Below are 25,047 nucleotides of genomic sequence, written 5' to 3'. Positions count from 1 at the left end.
CTCTCACACAAGCTAACCATGCAAAGAGAATGTTATAAAAGTATTGTGTATTAAGCAATAACACAGTCAATATGTTTAATATAGTGTATTGTGTTATATTACAGACCTTATTTGAATGTACAAGTTACAGCGGGAACAGCAATCATTTGCTGATTCAGGGAGCAGGATTTGGATCCTCTGCTGGATTGGTTTCCACTGGAGGGAAGACATGCCATTGGTTCCCGCCAAAATGTATCTTCTCCCTACTAGATGCCTGTTAATATATAAACCCCAGTTTTCTCCATTCCAGCTAGCTCTTTCCTGTTTCTGAAATAAAGAGATGTTGTAACTGATTCTCGCCTCCAGTTATTAACGACACAACAAAAAGCATCTTGAATTTTGTATTTGGGGTCCAGAATTTGGAGCATTCCTCTGGATCATTTATTCTTACGGCAGTCTGCAATAAATTTGAACTCTTTCCACAATGCTTTTGTCTTTATTTGGCTAAAGAGGACCAGTGTATTTCCAGACCCCCTTTGTAGGATAACAGTTCAACAGTTTAAGAAATACCCGGTACTTTCCTTCATCTGTCCTGAATCTTCCAGCACTCAGTTTCATCAGATAGATGCCCACAAGTTGTAGTGTTATGAAAGAGGGAAATTATGAATGCCATGTATAATTTTATAAACTTCTATGTTGTCACCTTTCATTCACCTTTTCTCTAAACTAGCAAACCCCAAGTGCTACAACCTTTCCCCATAGGGGAGTTGTGCTCCAGCCCCATGATCATTTTGGTTGCCCTTTTCTGGACCTTTTCCAACTCTTCAATGTCATTTTTTTAGGTGAGGCAACCAGAACTGTACACAGTATTTCATATGCAGTTCCAACACAGATTTGTATAACGGCATTAGACATGGCACAACGTTATCTGTATTGAATCCACATCATATGTATCCATTGTCTAGGAAGGCCCTTAGATGTACAAGATTAGGGCTAAAATACGAGAGTTGGGCAAACACATGCGTCTTGTCTGCTCTCCACTGTGCAGCTGGCTGTCTTTCTACTCCTATAGACTAATAGGACTCTCAGCAATAATAAGCACCAGAAGAGGCCACTTCAAAAGAAGACATATATTTTTCTATTATTAAACAGAAATAATACTTTCCTGTCTCAGAATAGCACTGGCGCAGGCTCTCATGCTTTTGTTGTTTCAGAAAACTTCCTCTCCTTGAATAGGGAGGTTTGTGTTAACCTGGCAAGACTTTCCTCCTGCTCAAATGTTTTCATATAGAAAGAGATTAATGCAGTAGAAGAATGGATGAGGGTCAGCTGCAACAGTGAGGTTCAGGGATTATGCCCAATCCCTCTCCAGGGTGCAATAACACTCAAAAATTCATTCTCTCGGGGAAAAGAATGATGGCATCATGGCGCGCAATAACACATCTATCACATAATCTTCTGAGAAAAGGTACATTTATAAGCAAAGACTTCACTGCATCCACCATACACCAGAATTCTGAGTCTGGAGAGCTTCTTGGACTTGATTACCTAGGTTACATTCGGAAAGGGTTTGTTATGCAAATTCCTTACTGCCAATTCCTACAGCTTCTGGAGTAGTATGGTCGGTCTACCAAGAACACAAGAGGAGCCTGAATGGAGTGGGCTTAAAGGCTCATCTGACCCAGCATCCTGGCCTAACATTTTAGTGCACAGATTCATCTATCAGTAGCTTTAATATCTGCTGTTCATTAGAACAGTTACATTTTTCTACCAATATGGACGAATCCTTCTGTGGGAATTCAAGTTCAGGGTGCATCAAGCACAATCTGATTGTGCACATTAACTAAGGACAAAAGGAGATACAAGTGGGACCTGTAACAAAATGTTGCAGTGCGGCGTGCTTCTGTTTAATACCCTACTCAACCAGCCATGTCTTGTTTCAGGATACAGTACAGTCGTACCTTGGTTGTCAAATGGAATCTGTTCTGGAAGTCCGTTTGACTTCCAAAAACATTTGACAACCAAGGCGCGGCTTCCGTTTGGCTGCAGGAGCTTCCTGCACTCAATCGGAAGCCGCATCGGACGTTTGGCTTCCAAAGAATGTTCGCAAACCGGCGTTCGGGAGCCAAAACGGTCGACTCACAAGGCATTCAGGATCCAAGGTTCGACTGTATTCTATTCTCGCACACCAGTTTTCCACCCTATCCTCTCCCATCACTCAACATTGTGACCACTGACCATGATAAGTCTTCACTGGGTTGGGCTTCCCCACTGAATATTGCTGGTACTTCAGCAAACCTTGGGACTCCCCAAAGCCTGCAGTCTCCCTCTTGGACATGAGTTGTGCTGTTTCAGGTGACGTGAAGTCTGCACACAGAGAATGAGTTTACTATTCGTATGTAATATTATGAGGATGTACGTCAAGGCCCAGGCACATTTCGTTCATGACGGCCATGGCCACATCTAGTAAAACATTACCCTTACTAGAAATGCTAAGCAGTTGGGGGAACGTTATATTGATTGGGTGATTGTAAAGATGTCATTGCAGGGCAGCTGTTGTGATTGCCTTCCTCCGATTGGCAAAAACATGCATGTTTGAAAGGGCATGCATGCCTGAGCACTGATTTTTAGTACCAGCTCTACTGGAATTCCTAGATATCAGTGGTGGTTCTGTTTTTTCCTTTTAAAAAAATTGGATTTTTTGGTATTCATTTTCTCTTGTAATCTGCATTGCTATTTTACAATGAAAGGTAGTCTATAAATGTTTTAAAAATAAATAAAAGACTGTGAAGCAATTATCACTTGTGTTTCACTGCTGGTTATCAACAGGGCCTCGTCTGGGTGACTTGCTGAACCAAAGGCAACATCAAAGATGTTTACATGCTGGACCATAAAGCAGTGTTTGATGGCTGAATTATAAGAGGCCCACAACGCTTTTGCTTCAGCGTGGAGCCTGAAGTTTCAACACTGTTCTACAAATAATGGAACCACGGAGGGGGTAGAGGGAAGTCAGGGGATTGGAGAAATCCCATATTTCGGTACTGTATTAAATGTACAAACATTATGCAAAATGATACAGTTGTTCAAATTTTTATTTTTTATTTCTTAATGTTTATTGTTATGTTTGTTATAACGAAAACCAATAAAAATATTATTTTAAAAAAATCTACACTGTTCTACGACAATCAAAAGAATGGTCTCGCTCTTCATCACTCCATTTACCAGTAAGCAAGGAAAGCCTGGGCTTTCTGCCCAGAGTTCCTCCACATATAGGCAACACAGACTCTCACTCACATTTATCCAGGCCTGTTGCTGCCAGGTCTCAACAGACCTGAGCAACTAAGCAAAGAGCCACTACTTCTAGTTTTGTGGTGCTGCTGACACATCCCTTCTGCAAAATCTCTTCTTATCTTTTGAGAAGGTTTCATGCTACCCGTTTCTCCTTGCTGCATTATTGTGTCACCACGGCACTTTGGGAAAAGACAAGAACCTGGCTCTGATTAAAGAGCTTCCCTTTTCACCTAATAACATGAACATATAGCCTGATCTGCTGCTGGCATGGCAGACGGGTGATTGCCAGAGCAAGGGCCTCACATACTCTGGGAAACCGTAGCCCAAGCATGAAAACTCATGGGAATCAGTAACTCTAATCAAATGCATTGGGCCACTGCTGCTTATCTAGAAGGCAGGGGCAAGGCACTGGGAGCTCAGTGCAGTCAGTGTTGGCTTGCAGTGGAGCCAATCCATTGCTTCCAATGCTGTACCCAAACTCTACCTACACTGCCTTGCCTTTTGGTAAGAGGCAGGCTGGAGAGCAACAGAGCCCCACCTGCCGGTTCTGTTTCATCTTCCACTACACTATCGCTACAGTCCATCCACTGAAGATTGTTTTTCGCCTTTGAGAAGCTCCATGAAGTGCACAGATGAAGCTGGATTGTGAACAGGTGGGAATTCTAGACAGATGAGGATCAGAAGAACAAAAGGAAACTGTGGAAACTGTCAGCAATATTTACGTGTGCAGTTCACTCAAGTTAGGATTACTGCAGGGCATTTGGGATACAAGAAATTAATCCACCTGCCTCCTATTGCATTCATCAGAAGAATTTAGGAAAGAGCTGTGGGCTTGGTTGCAGAGCATCTGCTCTGCATGGAAAAGAAGGTCCTTGGTTCAATATCTGGCATTCACAGGTAGGGCTGGGATAGAAGAACCCTGTTTGAAACCCTAGCCTAGCTATCTGATGCCAATCACCTTAGTCCAATAGATGGAGCAAGGGTCTGACTCAGCTGACTGGCAGCTTCCTGCGTTTCTATCTTGGTATACTATAAGCCTATCTTCTGGGGAAGAGATCAGTAGGAATATTACCATTTCCTCCTCAAGTTCCTTGGGGTCACTGTTCTTTCCCCAAATACCTCTGTGTGTGTGTGTGTGTGTGTGTGTGTGTAAAAAGGCCTCTCAACTGTACATGTCCTAAAAGTTTTCATTCTGCACATGTAGAAGGTATGAATTCTTCCCCATCTGTCAGAGGGCTTGGTAGCTCCGCTGAAGAGCGGTACAAGAATCTTTTAAATAGATACAAATATGCTGTCCAGGTACACAGTTGTGTCTCTTAGGGAAATGAGAGCATCATCCTTGGTGGCACAAAATTAAAACCAACAACCAGAAAAGCAGAGTACTTGCAGTCCATGAAGTTCTGAGTCAAGTTGTTGATTGTGATGTGCAGGTGCTGCTATTAACCCATGATGTACACTGTCACGTCCCATCGAACGAAGAGAGTATGCCCTGCTTGCCCTGTTCTTTTCAGCTGAGTCTACAGAAAGAGCATCCTGAGTCAAAACTTCCAAGTGCAAACTACACAGCACTTTTTTCCAGTGAAAGAGCTTTAAAATGTATAAATCCAACCACTAATACAAAAATATGGGGGTCCAATAAAATATTGGCATCCAAGAGAAAGGAACTTGTGGCTCCGGAGGCACATAAAATGGCTGAATCATTAATAGCCCTTAACCAGATATTTTATGAGGCAGGAAATTGAAATTCAAAGCTTTTGGCTAATGTGCTATGGAAGAAACAGGACAAGCACAAAAAATAAATAAATCTGTACACAACAGGGGGAGAGTAGCCTTACCTATGACCAGGAGCAATTAATTATACCTTTTTTTTACATATTATTCTAAAATAAATCAATTTCCCAAAGCCAACAAATATTGGATCAATTTGGAAGCAACCATGCTGGGTGGGAAGATAATCTGGGTGCAAGGCTTCTTTAGATTCGTGGTTTTCTCAATAAAACACATGCAGAACCCTTTTACTAGAAGTGCCTTCCAAGTGTGGATGGGTTGGCAGAAATCTTCCTCTCTGGTGCGTTCATTGCAGCTCCCATTGATATATCACCCTGTAGTGAAATATGAGAACCTAAGAAAGGGTATAGTATTGTGGAAAGCTAACAGCTATTTTTGGCTTGAAAAGGCTTTTTCAAGAATGGAAAAACAGGACCAGAAGAACAACTTATAATAGACATAGGGGCCTGGATGAGAATGGGTACAAGTTCACCAGTTTTGTCATTTGCTACTAGATTCCCAACGGGACGCGGGTGGCGCTGTGGTCTAAACCACAGAGCCTAGGGCTTGCCGATCAGAAGGTCGGCGGTTCGAATCCCCACAACGGGGTGAGCTCCCGTTGCTCGGTCCCAGCTCCTGCCCACCTAGCAGTTCGAAAGCACGTCAAAGTGCAAGTAGATAAATAGGTACCACTGTACACGGCGTGTCTGTGTGCTGCTCTGGTTTGCCAGAAGTGGCTTAGTCATGCTGGCCGCATGACCTGGAAGCTGTACGCCGGCTCCCTCAACCTATAGAGCAAGATGAGTGCCGCAACCCCAGAGTCGTCCACGACTGGACCTAATGGTTAGGGGTACCTTTACCTTTACTAGATTCCCAACATAAAACTGCATTCCTGCAGGATGTTTATGTAGTTTGAAAAGCTAATATTATCATCTATTCCTATCTGTAAAATCAAAAATGTATAATGGGTTAGTTGGAAAATTGATGGGTACTCTATGTGGACTGAAATGAATTTGGGAATCAGATTTGGGCCCAAATATTGATGAATTGCAATGGAAGAAGATTGGGTCAACTAAACCAGCCTAATTTATACCTTCCTATATTACGGGAAATACAATTATACAGTTATACACAGCTGGTATAGAACACTGGTTCAGCTTTCCCATATAACATCTGGGATTGCTCTATTATGTTGGAAGGGATATAGACACAGAGAGACAGATCACCATCTTTTGTGGGGCTGCCCAGATATCCATATATTCTGGGGAGTAGTACATTAAGGAATACCTAAAATAATGCATGAATCAATGGATTTCACACCTCACTTGGCGTCCTTCTCAATGAAAGAAATAAGTGGAAAATTTTAAATGAAAGTTGTTGTTTTTTTACATCCATGCTGGTGGCAGCAAGGCTATCAATTGCTCAAATGTGGAAGTCCCTGCAAGGCCTAAACTAGGACTTATAATGTAAAGAACATTTGTCTATTGGCCACTGCAGAGAACACATGAAACAGAAACATTGAGGGGAACTTATAAACCAGGGACATTTTTTTTGCAGTATGGTGGCAATGTATCCCTAAATTGGTTGCATGGTGCTTTCATATTACATTGCTCTGTTTTCTTTTGAACCACATCAACAAGGCTAAGAGGGGAGTCTTGTCGTCTAGGCAGCCCAGAACCTCCATACACACAATCCCGGCTTGCGCACCAGGGGAAGCCACTTCGGTGCTGCTAACACTGCAATTTGACTTCACACCCGGAGGCGCACTCCATTGTCTCTTGAGACAGACACATACCAGCAACAACAGCAATGAATGAAACTGGACTTGATGACAAGCTGGCAGCAGCTTCTCATGTCATGAATATAAGGGCTTGGGCTGCTTGACTCCTGCGTGGTCCAGAGTTAACTAACAGAACTGAGTTAACTAATAGACTGTCACTTGTTTAATATATCAATAAAAACCATTTAAGGTGAATAAGTCCTATATAGAGAAGAAAAATTGTTACTTCCAGAGTCTGGGTGAAATTTTCAAAATCCCTTTTCTAATTTTTTTTCCCATGTCTGGCAAAAGCAAATGAATATCCTATTCACCTCTCCTTTTCCACTGCAAAAGCCTCAGCAGCCCCTGCCCCAAACAGCTGTTTCCCTGCACACCAGATAAGTGTCAATGGGCCTTAAGATTCTTTATCAGAAGACCATTCACAACCAGCCGTGAAGCATATTTCAGTCTCCAATGGGGGGGGAGATAGCCATTTTGATTGCCTTGCCCACACTGGAAGGATTGCACCGGCCTGCACCCCCCGCCCTCGGAAATTCTTGCAGGGTAAAAGTTCAATAAAAGAATAGTGTGGAATTGTAGGCACTCGAAGCATAATCCTAGCTTGCCCTCCTCATTAAATGCTTAAAATGTTGCAAAGCCTGGAATCTGCATGGCCTGGGAACTTTTCAAACAAGAGAAAATTGGCTCTGGACAGCAACTGGCTGCGAGTGGCTTTACAGAACAGAACCCAAGAGCAACTTTCTCCATCCTGCTGTCCTCCAGATGCTTTAACTACGTCTCCAAATTGCATTGGCTGTTGTGAGTTGGAGTTCAAAGAACTGGAAGGCACAAAGTTGGGGAAGGCTATCCTAAAACAGTCAGTGAAGAAAGTAAGGTCTATCTTAGCAGCTCCTAAGAACTCAGCATGTCCTTAGTAAGCAATTTAGCAATGGATGCTCTGGCATCAATTTTAAATGTGAAATAAATATAAATAAAAATGCCTCTGGGGAAACTGCACAAGGAAAGCAGTGGCTGAAGTGATAGCTGACCAGGAGGTGCTACACACAGGTGCAGATCACATCACCTGGGGTAACTTAGCTCTAAATGTGCATCCCAGCTCCTTGGCAGAAGGGCAAGATAAGCATGTAATAATACGCGTATTTTATTTGCAGAGTACCAATTATAAGATACGCAGCAGCACTTTCTCTTTGGTGGCTCTCTAAGGTTTTGGTCCAGATCCAACTTGTGAAATTTGCTTTTGAAAAGACTCAACCTTCTGTTGCATATACAGCAAGGACTGCTTAGCTGGTTTTCACTTAAAAGAGGAACCCCCTCAAATGGCAGAGTTTTCCCAAACAAGCCTGTAGCCTTGGTGTCTCTCATGTGCAAAACAAACATCAAGGAGTACCCACCCTGCAAAGGTAACTGTTCTTATCAGAGTAAGCTTACTACTTCCTTGTGTGTACCTACACACTGTGAAGGAAACTATGTGATGCAGCTGGTCTCAGGAAGTGGAAAATAACATCCAGAAATACTCACAAGAACTCCAAAGGGCGGGGCAGGATTCTGCCTCTTTCCAGTTAATCCTGGCTGTTGACACACTTGCCTCACTTGGCACCTCTCTGGATTGTCACACAGCCAGCTCTTGCTCTTTGAGGATTTTATTATCCCTCCTTACACCATCCAAGCTCAGCCTTCCAATACAGAACTCCTAAGCCAATTCTCTACTTTCTGCCGCTTCTCTTACTCTCAGGCTGCCTCCTGCATTGCAGCTGGTGGCTCTTTTGCACTATTCCCAAGGCACACACCTGATTCTCTCCCTCTATCACTGCTGTGTGAGCACGACTTTTGTGCACTGTGTGCTCCCAAAGACAAGAGTAAAATGTAAACATGGAATTATATTTTGCAGTAGGGATGGGCCACCTCAAATGTGTGACAAAAATGAGTCAGCTCCTTAGATGAAACAATCTATTTGCAAACTGTAAGCCTTTAAAAAGAAATCATTTGTTCAACTTTCTCTGTGTCCTTTCCCAAAGAACACATCACATTTTACTTTACACTAGACCAACCTCAGATAGTGAAATAAACTTTCAAGCCCCACAATCAGAATAAAGGTTATTTCTAAAGCTATCTCAAGAACATATATGTTGCTATGGTGAAGGCTCATGTTGCTTAGCTAAAAGAAATCTGGGCACTGACTACACTTGCAAACCCTGGACACTCTCCCACAAGATCTGCTGTGTCACTTTCAGGCGAATTAGGGCTGGGAGTGAGCTGCAAGCCTGACCGTGAGAGTCTTTTTACTCAACAAATAAACTACAGCATGAAAGGATGACCTGTTTAAAAATAAACTACAAGGGAAAGGAAACTGAGAGGGTGAGGGGTGAGCAAGACACTTCACTGTGTCAAGGCAGGATGACGAGGATGTTTTGGTCTTGCTCTTTTGCAACAAGGAAAAATGGAAAGGTCTTCTTGAATGTGAGATGTGATAAACAGTGGTCCATGCAGCACCATCTCCAAACACAGCCACTCAACATCCTCCTGCTCAGTGTGGGGTCTGGCACAAGCCTCCCCACAGGATAGCACTGGAGAGATTCAAGACTGTACTCAGTGCTGCTGTTCCACTTGTGCAACAGACTTCCACATTGGAACTTTCCATTCCTCCCTTTCCCCCAGCACCCTCAAAATCTGCTCCAGAGAGTTGGGGGATACCACAGGGGAGATTTTGAGTGTGCATGAGGGACAGAGAGGAGGAAGTTGCTGCTTGTGTGGTGCTGGAGGCAATGCTGGGCACTCAGGTGAATTTGTGCTAGAAGCCCAACACCCTCCAATTCATGCACAGCTTGACTGGATATTCTTGATGTTTATGGTTCCATGAAACTTTAGACTTATTTCCAGAAACCAGAGGGCCATCCAGCAATCGATCAATGAGTGTGTGATAAAGGAAATAAGCTACACAGGTTTCTCTTTTAATACACAGACATGCTTTATAAAAACTCTAGAAGACAATAGCCTTTGCAATGAAACAGATATACATGTAACCCTTGCAGAGGACTGATCTAAAATCTGTTGTGCATGCACCATTTTAACCTTGCTCAACACCAGTCCAGCACTTGAAATGAAAAAAAAAGTGACCCAGAGACCTCTGGGATATGCTTTCTACTTTGTACATCTTGCCCCCTCCACATGTCCCTCTCTCCATGGTGAATTACCATGGCTTCAGAATTCTCGTCTCAGCCTTGGGTCTAACTCAAGTTGTTAGCTGTTATATTTGAAATTAAGCATGTAAGTTTGCACCTTAAAAAGATCAGAAGTGCCCAGATACATTTCAAGAAGATGCCACCAAAACCCAGAGCTTTAACATGTCCTTCACATACAGGTTTGCTTCTTATTCATGTGACACCATCCTCCACCACCACCACCACCAGTAAGCAGCGCTTTCACCTATGCTCATAGCTTGCATTTCTTTGCCTCTTCACCTCCCATCACCTTTGGTCATTGTCCATGCTGGCTGGGGCTGATGGGCACTGTAGTCCAAAATGTCTGTAGAGCACCACACTGGCTACCCCAGGACTAAAAACACCATGAGCCCGGCCTCCTCCAATTTAAATGGGGGTGGCTGGTTGGAGGGATGTTATCTACTTTTCTCTTTGTTCTGCTTTCTTTGGTGGGGACATCAGTGTTTTGCTTTTGGGGCACTGTTGAGCATCACCAGTTTTTATTTTGCAAAATGGGAATTCTGAGGTGCCCACAATAGTTTCTTAGATTCCCCCCCCCAGGCCAAAATGTTTGGCGACCCTTGAATTGTGGTGGGCACACCTTGGGTCATCATCCTAGAGACCTAGAGGCCAATCAGGGCTGGGTGGAATGTCAACCAAACAGGGAGGGGTAGAGAGTTAAATGATAGAACTTGGGCAAGGCTTGGAAGATGTTTGGGCTAGGGAATTACCTTGGTGGGTGAGGGCTTGCTGGGCAGGACAAACCAAATGATTTCCCTCAAGGGTAGGAAAAGATTCTAGAAGGGGCTGGGGTGGTTTGGCCACCTTCGTAGATCAAATGGTCATTCTAGGAGACACAAGTTTAAAGTAGGCATTTTAAGTAAGGTTCTTAATTTCTTCTGTAAGGTGATTCTGACTGAAACAAAATGCTGTGCCTTAGAAGAGTAACCACAAAGCTTCAACCCTCATTGAGTGTGCATAAATAAAATTCCAGTTTTGTTTACAACGTGCCTCAGACTTACTTTGATCCTCTGGTTAAGGGCTAAGTGGTCAAAGCTTTTCCTTTCACGTTATTAAGAAATCTTGCTGCTGGATATTAGAAAACACTACAACACAGAAGAGAATCACTGGCCTCTTAAGTGTTACTGACAGGGAGCATCAAAGTTTTAAAACACCCGGTCACATTACCTTGCTCCCATTGTTGTAAGCCAAAAATGGCTTATCTCCAGAGTTTGCCACAGTGATTATTGTTAACAATCAGTAAAAGTGCTGAATAGGCATATGTTAATATGTTGAATGTTTTCATTCAGCTGTATCTCTATGGTGTTTTCCTAATAAACATAAGTTATTTTACTCAGAATGGATTTTGAAGAGAAGCCTTAAAACATACTCTTTTGTTCCTTTAGTGAGCCAAGCCTTGCATTTTAGAGAAAAGCAGTTGGTTAGAGCAGGCCACATGCTATTCTATAAAATATCTCTAATGGTTATTACTGTTCCTCTCCCTGAAACAGAAGACTGAATATAGAGGGAAATCATGCTAGATGTCAACATGAAAATATTTTGGATTGGGCTCCATGAATTATGGTAACTTTTGAATCTACTGTAGCCACACAGAAAGATCCACAATGGCAGCTGCCAACTATACCACTGAAGTAATGTTTGAATTAGTCTTTAGTTGAATACTTGGCTTGAAAAAACAAAAAACAAACGTAGAATATTTTGAAGGGCTGGAACAATTTTGCTTTCTCCAAAGTGGTACATTTCCTTTTTTAAGATCTGCACAGATCTAGATATCAGATGGGCACAATGCCATTTGGACATGGGGTCCACAGTGGAATGAAGGGGAGGGGAGCAGGATTCTCCCTATGCCACACCATTCCTGCATTCTGATGTGTATCTTGCGGCTGCCTCCTCTGTTTCCTATTCCAGAAGCTAAGGGAGGTGCAGACATGGCCTATTCATACCCTAAAAAGCTTTTAATTTTATCCAGTTTTCAACAAATGCCAGCCAAGAATCAAGACCAGGATATTTGTGGGTTCTGTTATTTGCTGTGGAATCTCCCCTCCTTGGAATTCTCACAGGCCCTAACAGCCCAGTTTGTGGGTACAAGCCTGCAGTTGTGTTGCTTACCTATTAATAAGCTTAGTGGCACCTTAAACAAAAGACTTGTGTGTGTGATGTGTGTTTGCTGTTAACAGGTAAACATGGCTGCCCCTCTGGAATTCTGTGCCCATTGTTATCTTGAGCTACTCATTCACATTTTTAGGCATTAGTCCAAGTGCCTTGATTATCGCTGAAATAATTTGCGGTCCAGTTTTCAGTAATAGCACCTATTATTGTTTCTGCAAGCATTCATAAGCTGCAATATAAATTATAGGTATTCAACTATGACAACTGTTGGAGAGGTGTTGAAAGAGGAGCTATTTTTAAACATCAAATTTAGATTGGTTTATTTTTTTCAAACAGTTCAAGATGCGGACTGTTCTCAAACAATCTCTCCTAGCTTGGAGCTGCTTGAACACTTTCAGATTTATATTTTCCTTGTTTTACAACACCCCCTATGGTAGATGGATACTGTCTGACAAGGGAGTTTAGAAAACCAAAAACTGTCGGAAATTGAATGCTTGCATTATTTTTTAGCATGATTCATTTTACTTCCCTTCTATGATGAGGCAAGTGTCCATGACTACAAAGTACTTAGAGAATAACTCAACTGAGGATTCAGAGTCTTTACCATTTCCAGTCCTGAGGCTCTCAGATCATTAGATACATCAGTCTGGGCTTCAGCCAGTACCGCATCTGCCTCTGGTGAAAATCTGCATGAGTATTCAATCTAAGGCAGCACAAGCCCAACTCTTCTGTTTTGTGTTTCCTGCATTCCCCCAGCTGCTCCTAAAGGCAGAATTTCCTCCATTTCCTTTAGCCTATTTGAGGCTAAGGAGACTTTGCTTGCTGACCACAGTCTCTCATATTGCATGCAGTTGGATCTTGAAGCAATGAATATCCAGTCAGAAAGAAAAATTGCATGTCTAAGTATGTGCAGCTGCCATTTCATCAATACTGTACCTCAATGAGATGCTGTACTCCAAAACTACCCACAAGCATGGGCCTCTATGCATATTCCAATGAGAATCAAATGTGGATTTGACCCCTGGCTTCCATAGGAGCCAGCCAACAAAATAAATGCAGAAAGGAAAAACCTTCTGGCTAAGATGCAAATCCAAATGTATGTCTCTGATTCTTGCATTTTGTACTTTCTTCCTACCCATCTTCTCACACAAAGGTCTCCATTCTCAAGAGAGACTCATTTGGTTCCCAACCATAATATTGACACTGAGTGACTTTGTGATATGGGATGTCCAAACTACAGTTCTCAAGCCTTTGGGTTTTCCTCTTTCTTGTGAAAACATTGCTAAGCTTCTGGTGTCAGGAAACACTAGGAATTCCTGTCCAGGAGCTGCAAAGTTAGCAGCTGTCTGTCTTGGGAGGCGATGGAGGAGTGCATCTTCGGAGGTGAAATCAAACTGTTGGAAGGTTACAGCACCTCATGTGGCTGTAGAGACTGGTATGTGAGAGACATGTTTCGTTGTAGCTGGGGCAGATTAAGGTGTCAGGTTGTGTTGCTGCACATGCACCAAGGTGCTCCTTCTCTCTGCATTCCTCCCAGCAGTCATTCCTCCTCTGGCCACTGCTATGGATGCACAACCTGTCTTCAGGCACTGTGTTCTTCTGAAAGAGATTCCCACATGGCAGCGGTAACGTTGCCAGCCTTCCTGTCACATTTGTACACATCTTTGTAATGCAACAAAATACATCAGCAGGGCTTCAATACAATTGTTTACAAATTAAAGACATTTAAAACACCTGAGAACAATCATATATCCTCCCAGTTAATAATCTCAGGGTCTCCAGGAACGGTGTATTTTAGCCATCAAATGCCTCAGTAAGCAAGTGGGTTTTTTAAGTTCTCTTGAACTTTAAGATGCAGACAGATGCACCTCATCAGGGAGGGCAATGCATTCCACAAATGAGTAACCACTACAGAGAAGGCCTTGACATAGATCAATTGCCAACTGAGAGGTATCCAGCAGTTGCAGCACCTACAGGGCATCCCACATTGGTTGTAGCGTGCAAGATAGTTGACACAGGATGGGACACTATTTTAGGTACTTTTTATGGCTGTGTGCGCTTACACTTGAATTGGATCCAGTAGTTCACTGTGGATCTGACAGTAACCAACCTTTTGGGGGATTAGAGATGGCAAGTGAATGGCTAGGTGGGGAGTGTATTTCTAACATGCAATCGACCCTAGTCCATATAGCACTAAAGCATTGCACTGCTGAGGAAACAGAATTGACATTTGCAGAGCAGGCATTCCAAATATGTATGTGCTTTAGCCACTCCTAAGCTTACTAGTTCAAGCTCTGCAGACCTGACAGATTCAACCAGAATCACCCCAGTCCATAAGAGTGAGAGCAACAGGAAACAACTCAGTCTGTATCTTGGAAGCGCTAGCCCTGGTTTAGACAGCTCGGGCAACTTTACAAGCACATGGAACACCTGGAGCATCTTCCCTTGCTCTCATTCATGCTACCTGCTCTGAGATATGATCATCGTGCCCCCAAGCTGGCTAAAGAAAACAGAGCCTTGACAGCTGAAACAAAACAGGCTATGGTCGTTACAACTTTCTCCTGGGAACACGGGGGGGGGGGGGGCTCAGCAGCAGAGTGCATGTTTTGCATAAAAGGACCCTGGCATCTCCAGTTCAGAAGGCTCCCAGAGAGCAGGGCTGTTTCCTGGCTGAGACCTTGAAGAGGCATTGCAAGTCAATGCAGGCACTGGCTAGATCAGGGGTGGGCAACCTAAGGCCCGTGGGCCAGATGCAGCCCAATCGCCTTCTTTCCCCCAAAAAATTTTTAAAATTGATTTTAAATTGATTTTAACAATTTTAAGCACTTTACAATATCATTAAATTTTCATCCTCCCCCCCCCCTCTCACTGGGGGAAGAAAGTTTTCACTCCCCTCTCTCACCGGGAAAGACAATAAGCATTTCGCATTTAACAATAATTAACATACTCAATTACAGGTGGGTAGCTGTGTTGGTCTGCCATAGTCGAAACAAAATAGAAAATTCTTTCCAGTAGCACCTTAGAGACCAACTGAGTTTGTTCTTGGTATGAGCTTTCGTGTGCATGCACACGAATCTGAAGAAGTGTGCATGCACACGAAAGCTCATACCAAGAACAAACTCAGTTGGTCTCTAAGGTGCTACTGGAAAGAATTTTCTATTTTGTTTTAACATACTCAATATCATTGCTTAGGCCTGGCCCATTTCTGTAGGCCAGATATTCTTCCTTTCCTCAAGTTCATTTTCAAGGTGACTTCCTCAGGTCCCCCCCTGTTGAATTCATTATCTATCCTCTATCAGTTTTCCAAATCCAATCACCTTCTTAATCCTGCCCGTGGACGGTCTGGGAATCAGCGTGTTTTCACATGAGTAGAACGAGTCCTTTTATTTAAATTGCTTCTCTGGGTTATTTGTGGGGCCTGCCTGGTGTTTATACCTGAGTAGAATGTGTGCTTTTATTTAAAATGCATCTCCGTTTTATTTGGGGGGGGGGGGGCCGCAAAGGAATTCATTCATTTATTTTTTTCAAAATATAGTCCTGCCCACCAAAGGGTCTGAGGGATGGTGGTCCGGCCCAAAGCTGAAAAAGGTTGCTGACCCCTGGGCTAGATGGAGTAACGGAACCATCAGGCTGTATCCAGCAGAGCCATCCCATTAGCACAGTGTAAGAAACCTCAGGCACATGGGCCAACCTTGGCCATCAAGGGATCCAGTTTGGCCCACCTGTCAAAGCAGCCTGCATTATAATGGCATCATGTGATAAGTTGGCCCATAGGTTCCCCATTGCTGCATAAGCAAAAAGAATTCTGCCTGAGCAATAGGACTTCTTCTCATTCTCATCTTCCTGCTCCCCCCTCCAAATATGCTTTGGGGGATTGAGGGAACACCCAGAACAGGATTTGGGGGAGACAAAAGAGGGAGGAGAGAGAGAGAGAGAAAAAGTCCTGCTGTGCAAACAAAATACATTGTGCTAACAGAACAACTTAGCTGGCTACAATCCATAGTTTTTTTAACCTGCTACATTTAATGTTCTGTAAGAGTGGTACGGCAGGTTGCTACTTGGGGAGACCATATATTATTATTTTCATCTCATTTCATTAAAAAAAAATTATACCCAATCTTTTAGGTGAGCTCCCTTCAAGGTGGCTTACAACATTTAAAAGCAAAACATCTCAATCAGTAAAAGCAATAAAACATAAACATAAAACAACACACCTAAAAAGTTCTTTTAAAAAATCACACAGAAGAAAAAAAGAACACAAAATGAATGGGAGAGAGAGAAAAGCAAGCCACACAATAACATCAGAAAATGTTTCGAACTTCTAATAAATACTGTACACCAATACATAGTCAACTGCCTAATGTGCTTTGGCAAAGTGAACATATGAAAAGCCCTGCTGGATCAGGATAAAGCCTGATCTCAGGCACCATTCTGCTTCCACAGTGGCCTACCTGGTGCTTATGGGAACCCCACAAGCTGGACATGAGCACAACAGCACTCTCTGCTCCTGTAATTCATATTCAGCATATTGCCTCCAATACTGGAAGTGATTATAGCAGCCTTTGATAGTGAAAAGGGGCAGAGAGGCCAAATAAAAATCAACAGCAAATTTCACACCTAGGCTTGCTCAGGTGAATTCAGTGGAGTTTCCAATTGTTTAACTGATCCCTGCAGCTGTGCCTTTAGCAATAACTACTTTATGCAGTTATTATCGAGTGATAATGTTCATCATCATCTTGTAAAAAGCTTCACCTGTTGATTTCTGCACAAGAAGCTGCTGTTAAGGGCACAAGACCAAAGCTGGCTGGTTTTTCCTTCCTATTCAGTTGGCAGTTCTGCTGGATTTTCGTGTACATTTGGCATGCGTTATATGCGCTGCATTTCATAAATGAGTGTTCCTGGAAATGATCTGTTCAAATGTGTGCTACAAACACAGCAAGAGATAGCACACAGAGGAGAAAATACAGATGTTGACATGTATGCAACTTTGCCCTCATTTTTCCACGACCACCTATATTATTTCATTCTCACAACCTTCCTATTCTTGATCCCTAGGACACTTGCACACTTCGACAACGCAGCCACGCATTGCTTCCCACCCAATGCCAAGATCCCTCACCTGCCACCCCTGTTCTTACACCTTCTCTTACTCAACTCAGGAAATAAGTCATGATCAAAGCTCTTTAATGGATTCTATCATCCGCCACCTCTCTGAAGAATGTGGAACTCGGTCCAAAGAATCTCCATGTGGCAACTGGGAGTCAATAAGGTACCCAGCAAACAAAAAAGTGCACATGGGACCATCCCAGCCTGAACTACTGAGACACACAGAGAGAGCTGTTAGCATGTTCTAGAGGATAAAATGTTGTCTAAGCCTCTCCTGTACTTATTGTGGTACAGGTGAAGGACCAACACACAGCATAAAGATACTCCCAGAGAGCAGGGCTGCATAAAGATACTGGCCAAGGTTGTGTATTCACATTCTCATTGTTAACCGACTTAAACCGGAAACACGGTATACACACACATACACACAGTGCTTCCAGACTGCCATTATTTTCAGGTATGATACAACATCTTCTAACCTCCCCACAAACATTTCAGAATGAATGCTCCTTAAAACTGCTAATGTTGCCTGATTCCCCTGCAAACAAATAACTATGAATGAAACAGGTTTTCTGAAAGCGCCCATAATGTACACACAGAAGCTTCAGGTGTGGAGGCAGACTTGGCTTTCTTCAGAAAACCAGGGTTCAAAACCTAACTCTTCCCTCGACTGCCTGGCCCATGGATACCACTCACTAGAGCCGCACTTTCTCAGCCTCCATTGCTCATCTGTAAAATTGGAACATTAAAGTCCCACCTCCAAAGATTATTTGGATGCTAAATAAGAAAAGAAGGCAGGCATCAGCCATCAAATATGATTTGTTTTAAGGGGGGGGGGAATGCTTACTACTGAGTGAGGTGATAATCATAAGCTTACCTTTAGATGAGAGGCGAAGTCGGGGCACGCTGCCCTTCGTGGCACCGCAGCTGGCAAAGGGGTTCCAGATGAGCCACCACCAAGTCGCCAGGCCAGCCAAAATGTATCCACCTTTCATGGTCCCTCGCTTTGCCTCTCGCAGGGAGGCAGCCGCTTCTTCCCGTCAGCTCAGAGGGGTTGCCACCCTGACCCCGCTTCTCCCGTCGTGACAGGGACGCCCCTCAGTGCGCCGCCGCCGGCCTGCTACAAGTGGCGGCTCCCGCAGCGCGCGCTTTCTCCCTCTACACTAAACGAGCGCGACGCGCCCTCAGGAGTTGGAGCCGGCCGCGCGTCTCCAGCAAAAGTTTTATACAGGCAGGGCTCCACCCAGCTTCTCAGCAAGGCGATCGCCGGAGACCCCAGAGAGCTGAGGCGGGGAAAGGACGCGGGAGGGAGGCGCGGCCCGCCTTCAAGGACTTCCCGCCAGCCGCACGCGCCTGAGGCGACTAAGCTGCCCCACCGAGCGAGCCACCCTTCAGGGTGTGGGTGTGTTTGTGCATGTGTTACATTTCTCCTCAGTGCTGCCCACTCTCTCCTTCCGCTGAGACGGGAAAGCAACCGCCGAGTTAAATGACTCCCTGCTGTAACTCCACGCTGACTGACTCCTGTCCATTCTCACGAAAGGGGGATGGAGTTGATCCTTGGAATTGGGTTTGGGGATCTAGTCGTCCTGTAATATTTCCCTACTACACCCCCCCTCTCCATGCCTGCAACAGTTTTTCCATCCCAAAGAATGCACTCCCCACACCCACACCCAGTTCCCCCATCTGAAAAATAAATATATTGATTCCCCACTGTAGCCAAATGGACACAGTCCAGCAGTGTCTCTCAGGTTCTCCTTGCTGCCAGATGTGTCCATTTGGACTGCCCCAGTTACCTGCTCCTTTTTGTTTCTCACACTGATCTCATTTTACACAGATACTGAGCTGGCGCTGGTGCCTGCTCCAGATAAAATGGAGCAGAGAAATGGGATGCCTAAAAGTGGCTTGCTGTTTAAAAAAACATATTGATACCCATTTTTGAGCCTGACCAGCCTGGTCACCACAGCAAAGCGACAGAATGAATGAACATGGAGCCACTACCAGGGCTGCCTGACTCATACGTTGACCACAAGTTGGCCTTATTTCCAAGTAAATATGCATCAGCCAATGAAGTCTGGTCCATTTGGGCAGATGGGGCACTGCCTCACCATCTCAGACGGGCCCCACCTGACTGCAGTTTACATATGTGTAGCAACAGGGAGGAGGATGGGGGCAAAATTGCCTTCTTCCCCATCAGCCCCAATGGGCACCAGTCGCCACTTGGCATAGGATGAAACTGCATGGTGTAAACTACCTTGAACACTCATTAATGTTTTTTAAAAGGAAGTGACTGTGGAGAAATGATGAACTGCAGGTCCAGTGGCCCATGCAGACTATCATCCTCTTTCTGACACTGGCCAAGCCCAGGCGCTTAAAGATACAAGCATGAAGTGATGCACATTTGAGCAAAATAAATAAGTAAATCCCTAATTTCACATGTATGCTTATGGAGTCCAAAAATATACTTGCATACAGTATTGGTGATGACTGTTCAGGAAAGACATCTTGAATCCGTGATGGGCAATTCAATGAAAATGTCAGCCCAGTGTGTGGCAGCTATGAAAAAAAAAACGTGAATTCCCTGTTAGGAATAATTAGGAAAGGGTTTGAGAATGAAAGTGACAGTATCATCATACCATTGGACAGTTCTACATGCAACCACATTTGGAATACTGTATACCAGAGCTTTTCCAAACTTTTCATGTTGGTGACACACTTTTTAGACATGCATCATTTCATGGCACAGTAATAGCAAACAGGAGGTTAAGCTACCCCTTTCCAGCCCCGGTAGGAGTGCCAGGAGTGTTCGCGCAACACACCTACACACTGCAGCCAACACACTAATGTGTCGCGACACACAGTTTGGAAAGCTCTGCTGTATACAGTTCTGGTTGCCTCCCCTTCAAAAAGATATTGTAGAGCTGGAAAAGGTTCAGAAAAGGACAATCAAAACGGTCAAGGGGCTGGAACAATTCCACCCCAAGTAAAGACTGAAACATTTTGGGCTTTTTTTTTAGTTTAGAAAAAAATGACAAGTAACTGGAAAATGATGGTGGTGGTGTTGTTTAGTCGTTTAGTTGTGTCCAACTCTTCGTGCCCCATGGACCAGAGCACGCCAGGCACTCCTGTCTTCCACTGCCTCCCGCAGTTTGGTCAGACTCATGTTGGTAGCTTCGAGAACACTGTCCAACCATCTCGTCCTCTGTTGTCCCCTTCTCCTTGTGCCCTCAATCTTTCCCAACATCAGGGTCTTTTCCAGGGAGTCTTCTCTTCTCATGAGGTGGCCAAAGTATTGGAGCCTCAGCTTCAGGACCTGTCCTTCCAGTGAGCACTCAGGCCTGATTTCTTTAAGTATGGATAGGTTTGATCTTCTTGCAGTCCATGGGACTCTCAAGAGTCTCCTCCAGCACCATAATTCAAAAGCATAAATTCTTCAGTGATCAGCCTTCTTTATGGTCCAGCTCTCACTTCCATACATCAATCACTACAGGGAAAACCATAGCTTTAACTATACGGACCTTTGGAAAATGATAGATGTGTATAAAATTGTTCATGGTGCCAGAGAAAGTGAACAGAGACACTTCCCACCCTGCTTTCATAATGATAGAACCTGGCTGAATGTTGGAAGAGTCAGGACAGACAAAAGGAAGTACTGTACTTATTCACACAGCGCATATTTAAACTATGGAAATCACTAACACAAGATGTGCCAATGGCCACCAACTTGGATGGCCTTGAAAGCAGTTTGAATAAGTTCATTGATGATAAGTCTGTCAATGGGTACTAACTTACTGATTGGCTGCTATGAGAACAGGATACTGGACCGAGATGGTCTTGAGAAATTTGAGAAATTTTGGTTCTGTGAGCACAGGGAGTTATACAAAATGTTTTTTGAGCCATAGCGCATCTTTGAAATTATTCATCTAGTTATAACAAAGAGCATTTTCAACTATGTGGCTTTAAGAGAGTTTGATTGAATATGCTTCTAATACTTTAGCTGGCATTAAACTTTAATTGGCCAGAATGCCCACTCAAATTAAAGCATTCTCTGTTCTGCATTACCAGTAGCACATATTCACATTAATAGCAAGGAAAGTTCAGGGGCAAATTGTTCACTTGTGCAAATTGTATAAGGATTCTTGCATTGTACTTCTTAGTTTCCTGTATATTCATCATACAGCTTGAGGGATATCTGCAACTGCCTGGGTTAATATAGAATAGGTCTTTTGTGCTGTTAGCAATGTTTTGGTTTGTCTCCCTCCCTCTGTGTGTGTGTGTGTGTGTGTGTGTGTGTGTGTGTGTGTTTTCCTTTTAGAAGGAAGAATTTTAGAAGGTATGTGCCTTAATGCTGCAATGATGTAAGAAACTGCACCCCCATAAATTGTCCCTGCCGCATAACTGCTATAGCCAAAAATAAAAATAAAAAATCTTGACCCCCCCCCCCTATTGAATCTGGTGACCCCAGAACAAAACTCCCTTCCCACCCGGTTCTTTTATTCCATCTGTCAGAGAACATGGCTGCAATCCTATGCACACTTTCCTAGGAGCAAACCCTGTTTAATACAATGGGACTTACTTCTGAGTAAACATGCCAATCCGATATAGCAGTGGGATTGGTTAATTTATTGCAATCTACAAAGCCCTTTGCTGCCATTTTGGGGGAGGGAGAAAAGAGACAATACTTACCATTGTTTCAAGTTACTATAAATATCATTAGACACCATGTGGTACTAAGATAAAATTTGGACTTGGGCCCCATGTTAACATTCATGGGTCCAACATCTGCACTGCCAGGCTCCAAATAAGAATGAAATTAAAAGGGCTAGACCAGAACAATGTTGAGAAACAGGCCAGCCAGTTTTAAAGTTGCCTGAGGAAATCCATTGCACTTTCTATTCTGGTGGGACAGGGAAGATAAGTTTTAAATAAGTCTTTGGAACTGCTGGAAAAGTCCGGGTCATCTCTTTATAATTGTGGAATATATTAAAAACTTTTTTTTTGCCAAGACATCCTTTCTCTTTGACCCTAGTTCATTTTCAGCAAGAATACGGAGAACCAGTGTGATGTGGTGGTTAAGAATATTAGTAAGACTGGGGAGATCCAGGTCCATAACCCCACTCAAGTCTAGAGCTCAGTGGGTGTCCTGAAGCAGTCATTAGCTCTCAGCTAACTTACCATACGGCAGGAGTGGGGAGCCACTGACCCTCCAGCAGGGGTGCTAAGTTGAATAAAATATTGAGGGGGGAGCAGATAAGCACCACCACACATAATCAATCATATGGCATGGCGCACACACACCATTTGAATGGCAATGCTCATCAACTTTGGGGGGGCAGCCCCCTCAAATACTTTATGGGGGGCAAAGGGACCTCAGCCCCTAGGAGTTGGCTCCTATGCCCTCCAGCCTGATCCAGTATACCTGAAGTAGCCCAGTATACCTGAAGGAGCATCTCCACCCCCATCATTCAGCCCGGACACTGAGGTCCAGCTCTGAGGGCCTTCTGGCGGTTCCCTCACTGCGAGAAGTGAGGTTACAGGGAACCAGGCAGAGGGCCTTCTCGGTAGAGATGCCCACCTTGTGGAACGCCTCCCATCAGATGTCAAGGAAATAAACAACTACCTGACATTTAGAAGACATCTGAAGGCAGCCCTGTTTAGTGAAATTTTTAAATGTTTGGTGTTTTATCATGTTTTTAATATTCTGTTGGGAGCCGCCCAGAGTGGCTGGGAAAACCCAGCCAGATGGGTGGGGTATAAATAATAAATTATTATTATATGTTTGTTTTTATCATCATCATCATCATACAGCAGCTCACGAAGTCTTCCCTGGTAGCTCACTACTAGTCCACCAATACAATTTAGTGTCCTACCTAAAGAAAAAAGTATGTAGAGAACCTTCAGATCCCATTAAACCTCTGATGAGTGGGGAAGAGGCAATGCTCATCTTCCTTGTGGTACTAGGCTGGGCAGAGAGGCTGAAATCTCTCCACATAACCCTCTACCAGTGTGGGAATATGGACTGCCCTTGCTCCTGTTCATCTCATTAATATCTGATGAGCAGTGGGACGGACAATGCTTGCTCTGTCTTTGAGTGTGTGTGTGTGTGTGTGTACGTACGCACACATGCATTGGAACGTTGGTCTCTCTGTCCCACTTTGGCCACACCCACTGCTGTCTTGGACCCACCCTCTGATGGCTTGCACCTCCTGAGGGATTGACCAAGAGCAAATATGGCCTACACAGGCTGAAAGGGTTAGCCACCTTACAGAATACCTGTGAGAATGAAATGGGCAAGGAAGATCCATCTACATCAACCTGAACTCCCTGCAAGAAGGGTCAAATTTTAACAGATAGATAGATAGATAGATAGATAGATAGATAGATAGATAGATAGATAGATATAGAAAGAAGGATTGGCCTGTGTCTCAAAAGCTAACTTGAGATGTTCATACAAGCACTAGGAGCCAAGCATGAATTCTCTGTTCTGCATTACATAGACGTTAGGAGACAGAGATGCTTTAAAGGAAGGAAAAGGCTTTAAACAGATGTCAGGACCAGGCGAGGGAATACTGGAGGTCCAGCATGCAATCAATTACAGCATGTCATAGAGGAGGGAGTGCTAATTGAATTCAATTAGTTCGGGGCTTGCCCCAGGATCCCCAAGGAAGAGTTTAGGAAGGAGAGAGAGGTAAAGGATTTGTATTCCAGACAGGAGGAGCAATAGAGAGAGGCATGAAAGCTTGTGGGAGGGGAGAGACCTTAGCCATGTTAACAACTGCACAACGTCAGTGTGTGCCAGTAGCCCTTGGCCTTCTAGAAAGGAGCAAGCTGTATGCTTTTGCAGTGAACAGTCCGATAATTAACATATTTATACCTGTCAAATAAACACAAACAGGCTGTCCTGGAGTAAGTGGTCCATGTATGAAAATGAGCCGAAAGAGGAAACTTCCTGTCTGCCAATATTGCTAGTAAATGTTCCCAGTAAAGGCTCTGGCAGATAACTTTTACTTTATATACCCTGGCCAAGATTAAACAGTAAGTGAATGAGGAAAACAACTGTGTGATCTTGCTGGTACTTAACCAAGATCTGGTGGGATAAATCTTGATGTTTAATTTTATACATCTACAACATCTGTATACTGCTTTTCTACTGTTCACTGGCCCTCATGGCTGCATACAGCCAATAAAATATAAATTGTTGTTGTTGTTGTTGTTGTTTGGGGGCAGCTGTGTTAGTCTCCTGCAGCAAAAGCAACATAGAATCTTGTGGCACCTTAATAGCCAGCACATTTATTATAGCATAAAGTTTCGTGGATTAGAGTCGACTTCTTAAAATGGATGAAGTGTTGTTCAAAGACTTAGGACCTAAGTTGACAGGTATACATATCCGTAGGGTTGTAAGGGGTTGGGGGCAAATTGTAAGCAGCGAGGTCAGCTTACCAAAGCCAGAATGTTTGCATTACCTCCAACACTGCTTTGTGAATAGTCCACTGTAACAATTCTGCATACATTTAAACTTTAACATAATTGTCCAGGTCTGTAATTCTGGCATGTCATTTCCCTCTGACCTCACTGCTTGCAGACTCCCCAACCACACACATACATACCTGTCAGCTTAGGATAACACATCATGCATCTGATGAAGTGGACCCTAGTTCACAAATGTTTGTGCTGTGTGACTCCAATGTTTATCCTTAATTCTGTTCCTTCTGTCTCTGCCTCAAGCACATTTACTCCATGGTAAGTTCTACTCAGGTCACTGGAGTGGGGTAGATGGGTTTAAGAGTTGAGGGGGGGGTT

At 43.7% G+C, this 25,047-nt stretch overlaps 1 protein-coding gene across 1 annotated transcript in view; it reads right to left on the bottom strand.

Annotated features, from left to right (window-relative positions):
- SEMA3G (semaphorin 3G) overlaps positions 1-18,708 on the bottom strand; it is a 78,874-nt gene extending 60,166 nt beyond the window's left edge. Inside the window, exon 1 of the mRNA XM_033140661.1 lies at positions 18,128-18,708. Coding sequence (XP_032996552.1) covers positions 18,128-18,245 — 118 coding nt within the window. The 5' untranslated portion in view covers positions 18,246-18,708. The remainder of the gene's footprint in view (positions 1-18,127) is intronic.
- Between the last annotated feature and the right edge of the window lie 6,339 nt (positions 18,709-25,047).

The sequence above is a fragment of the Lacerta agilis genome, chromosome 2, assembly GCF_009819535.1.
Source record: "Lacerta agilis isolate rLacAgi1 chromosome 2, rLacAgi1.pri, whole genome shotgun sequence".
NCBI classification, from domain to species: Eukaryota; Metazoa; Chordata; class Lepidosauria; order Squamata; family Lacertidae; genus Lacerta; species Lacerta agilis.
The sequence above is the reverse complement of the archived record's forward strand: the minus strand, read 5'-3'. Positions and strand labels throughout refer to the sequence as shown.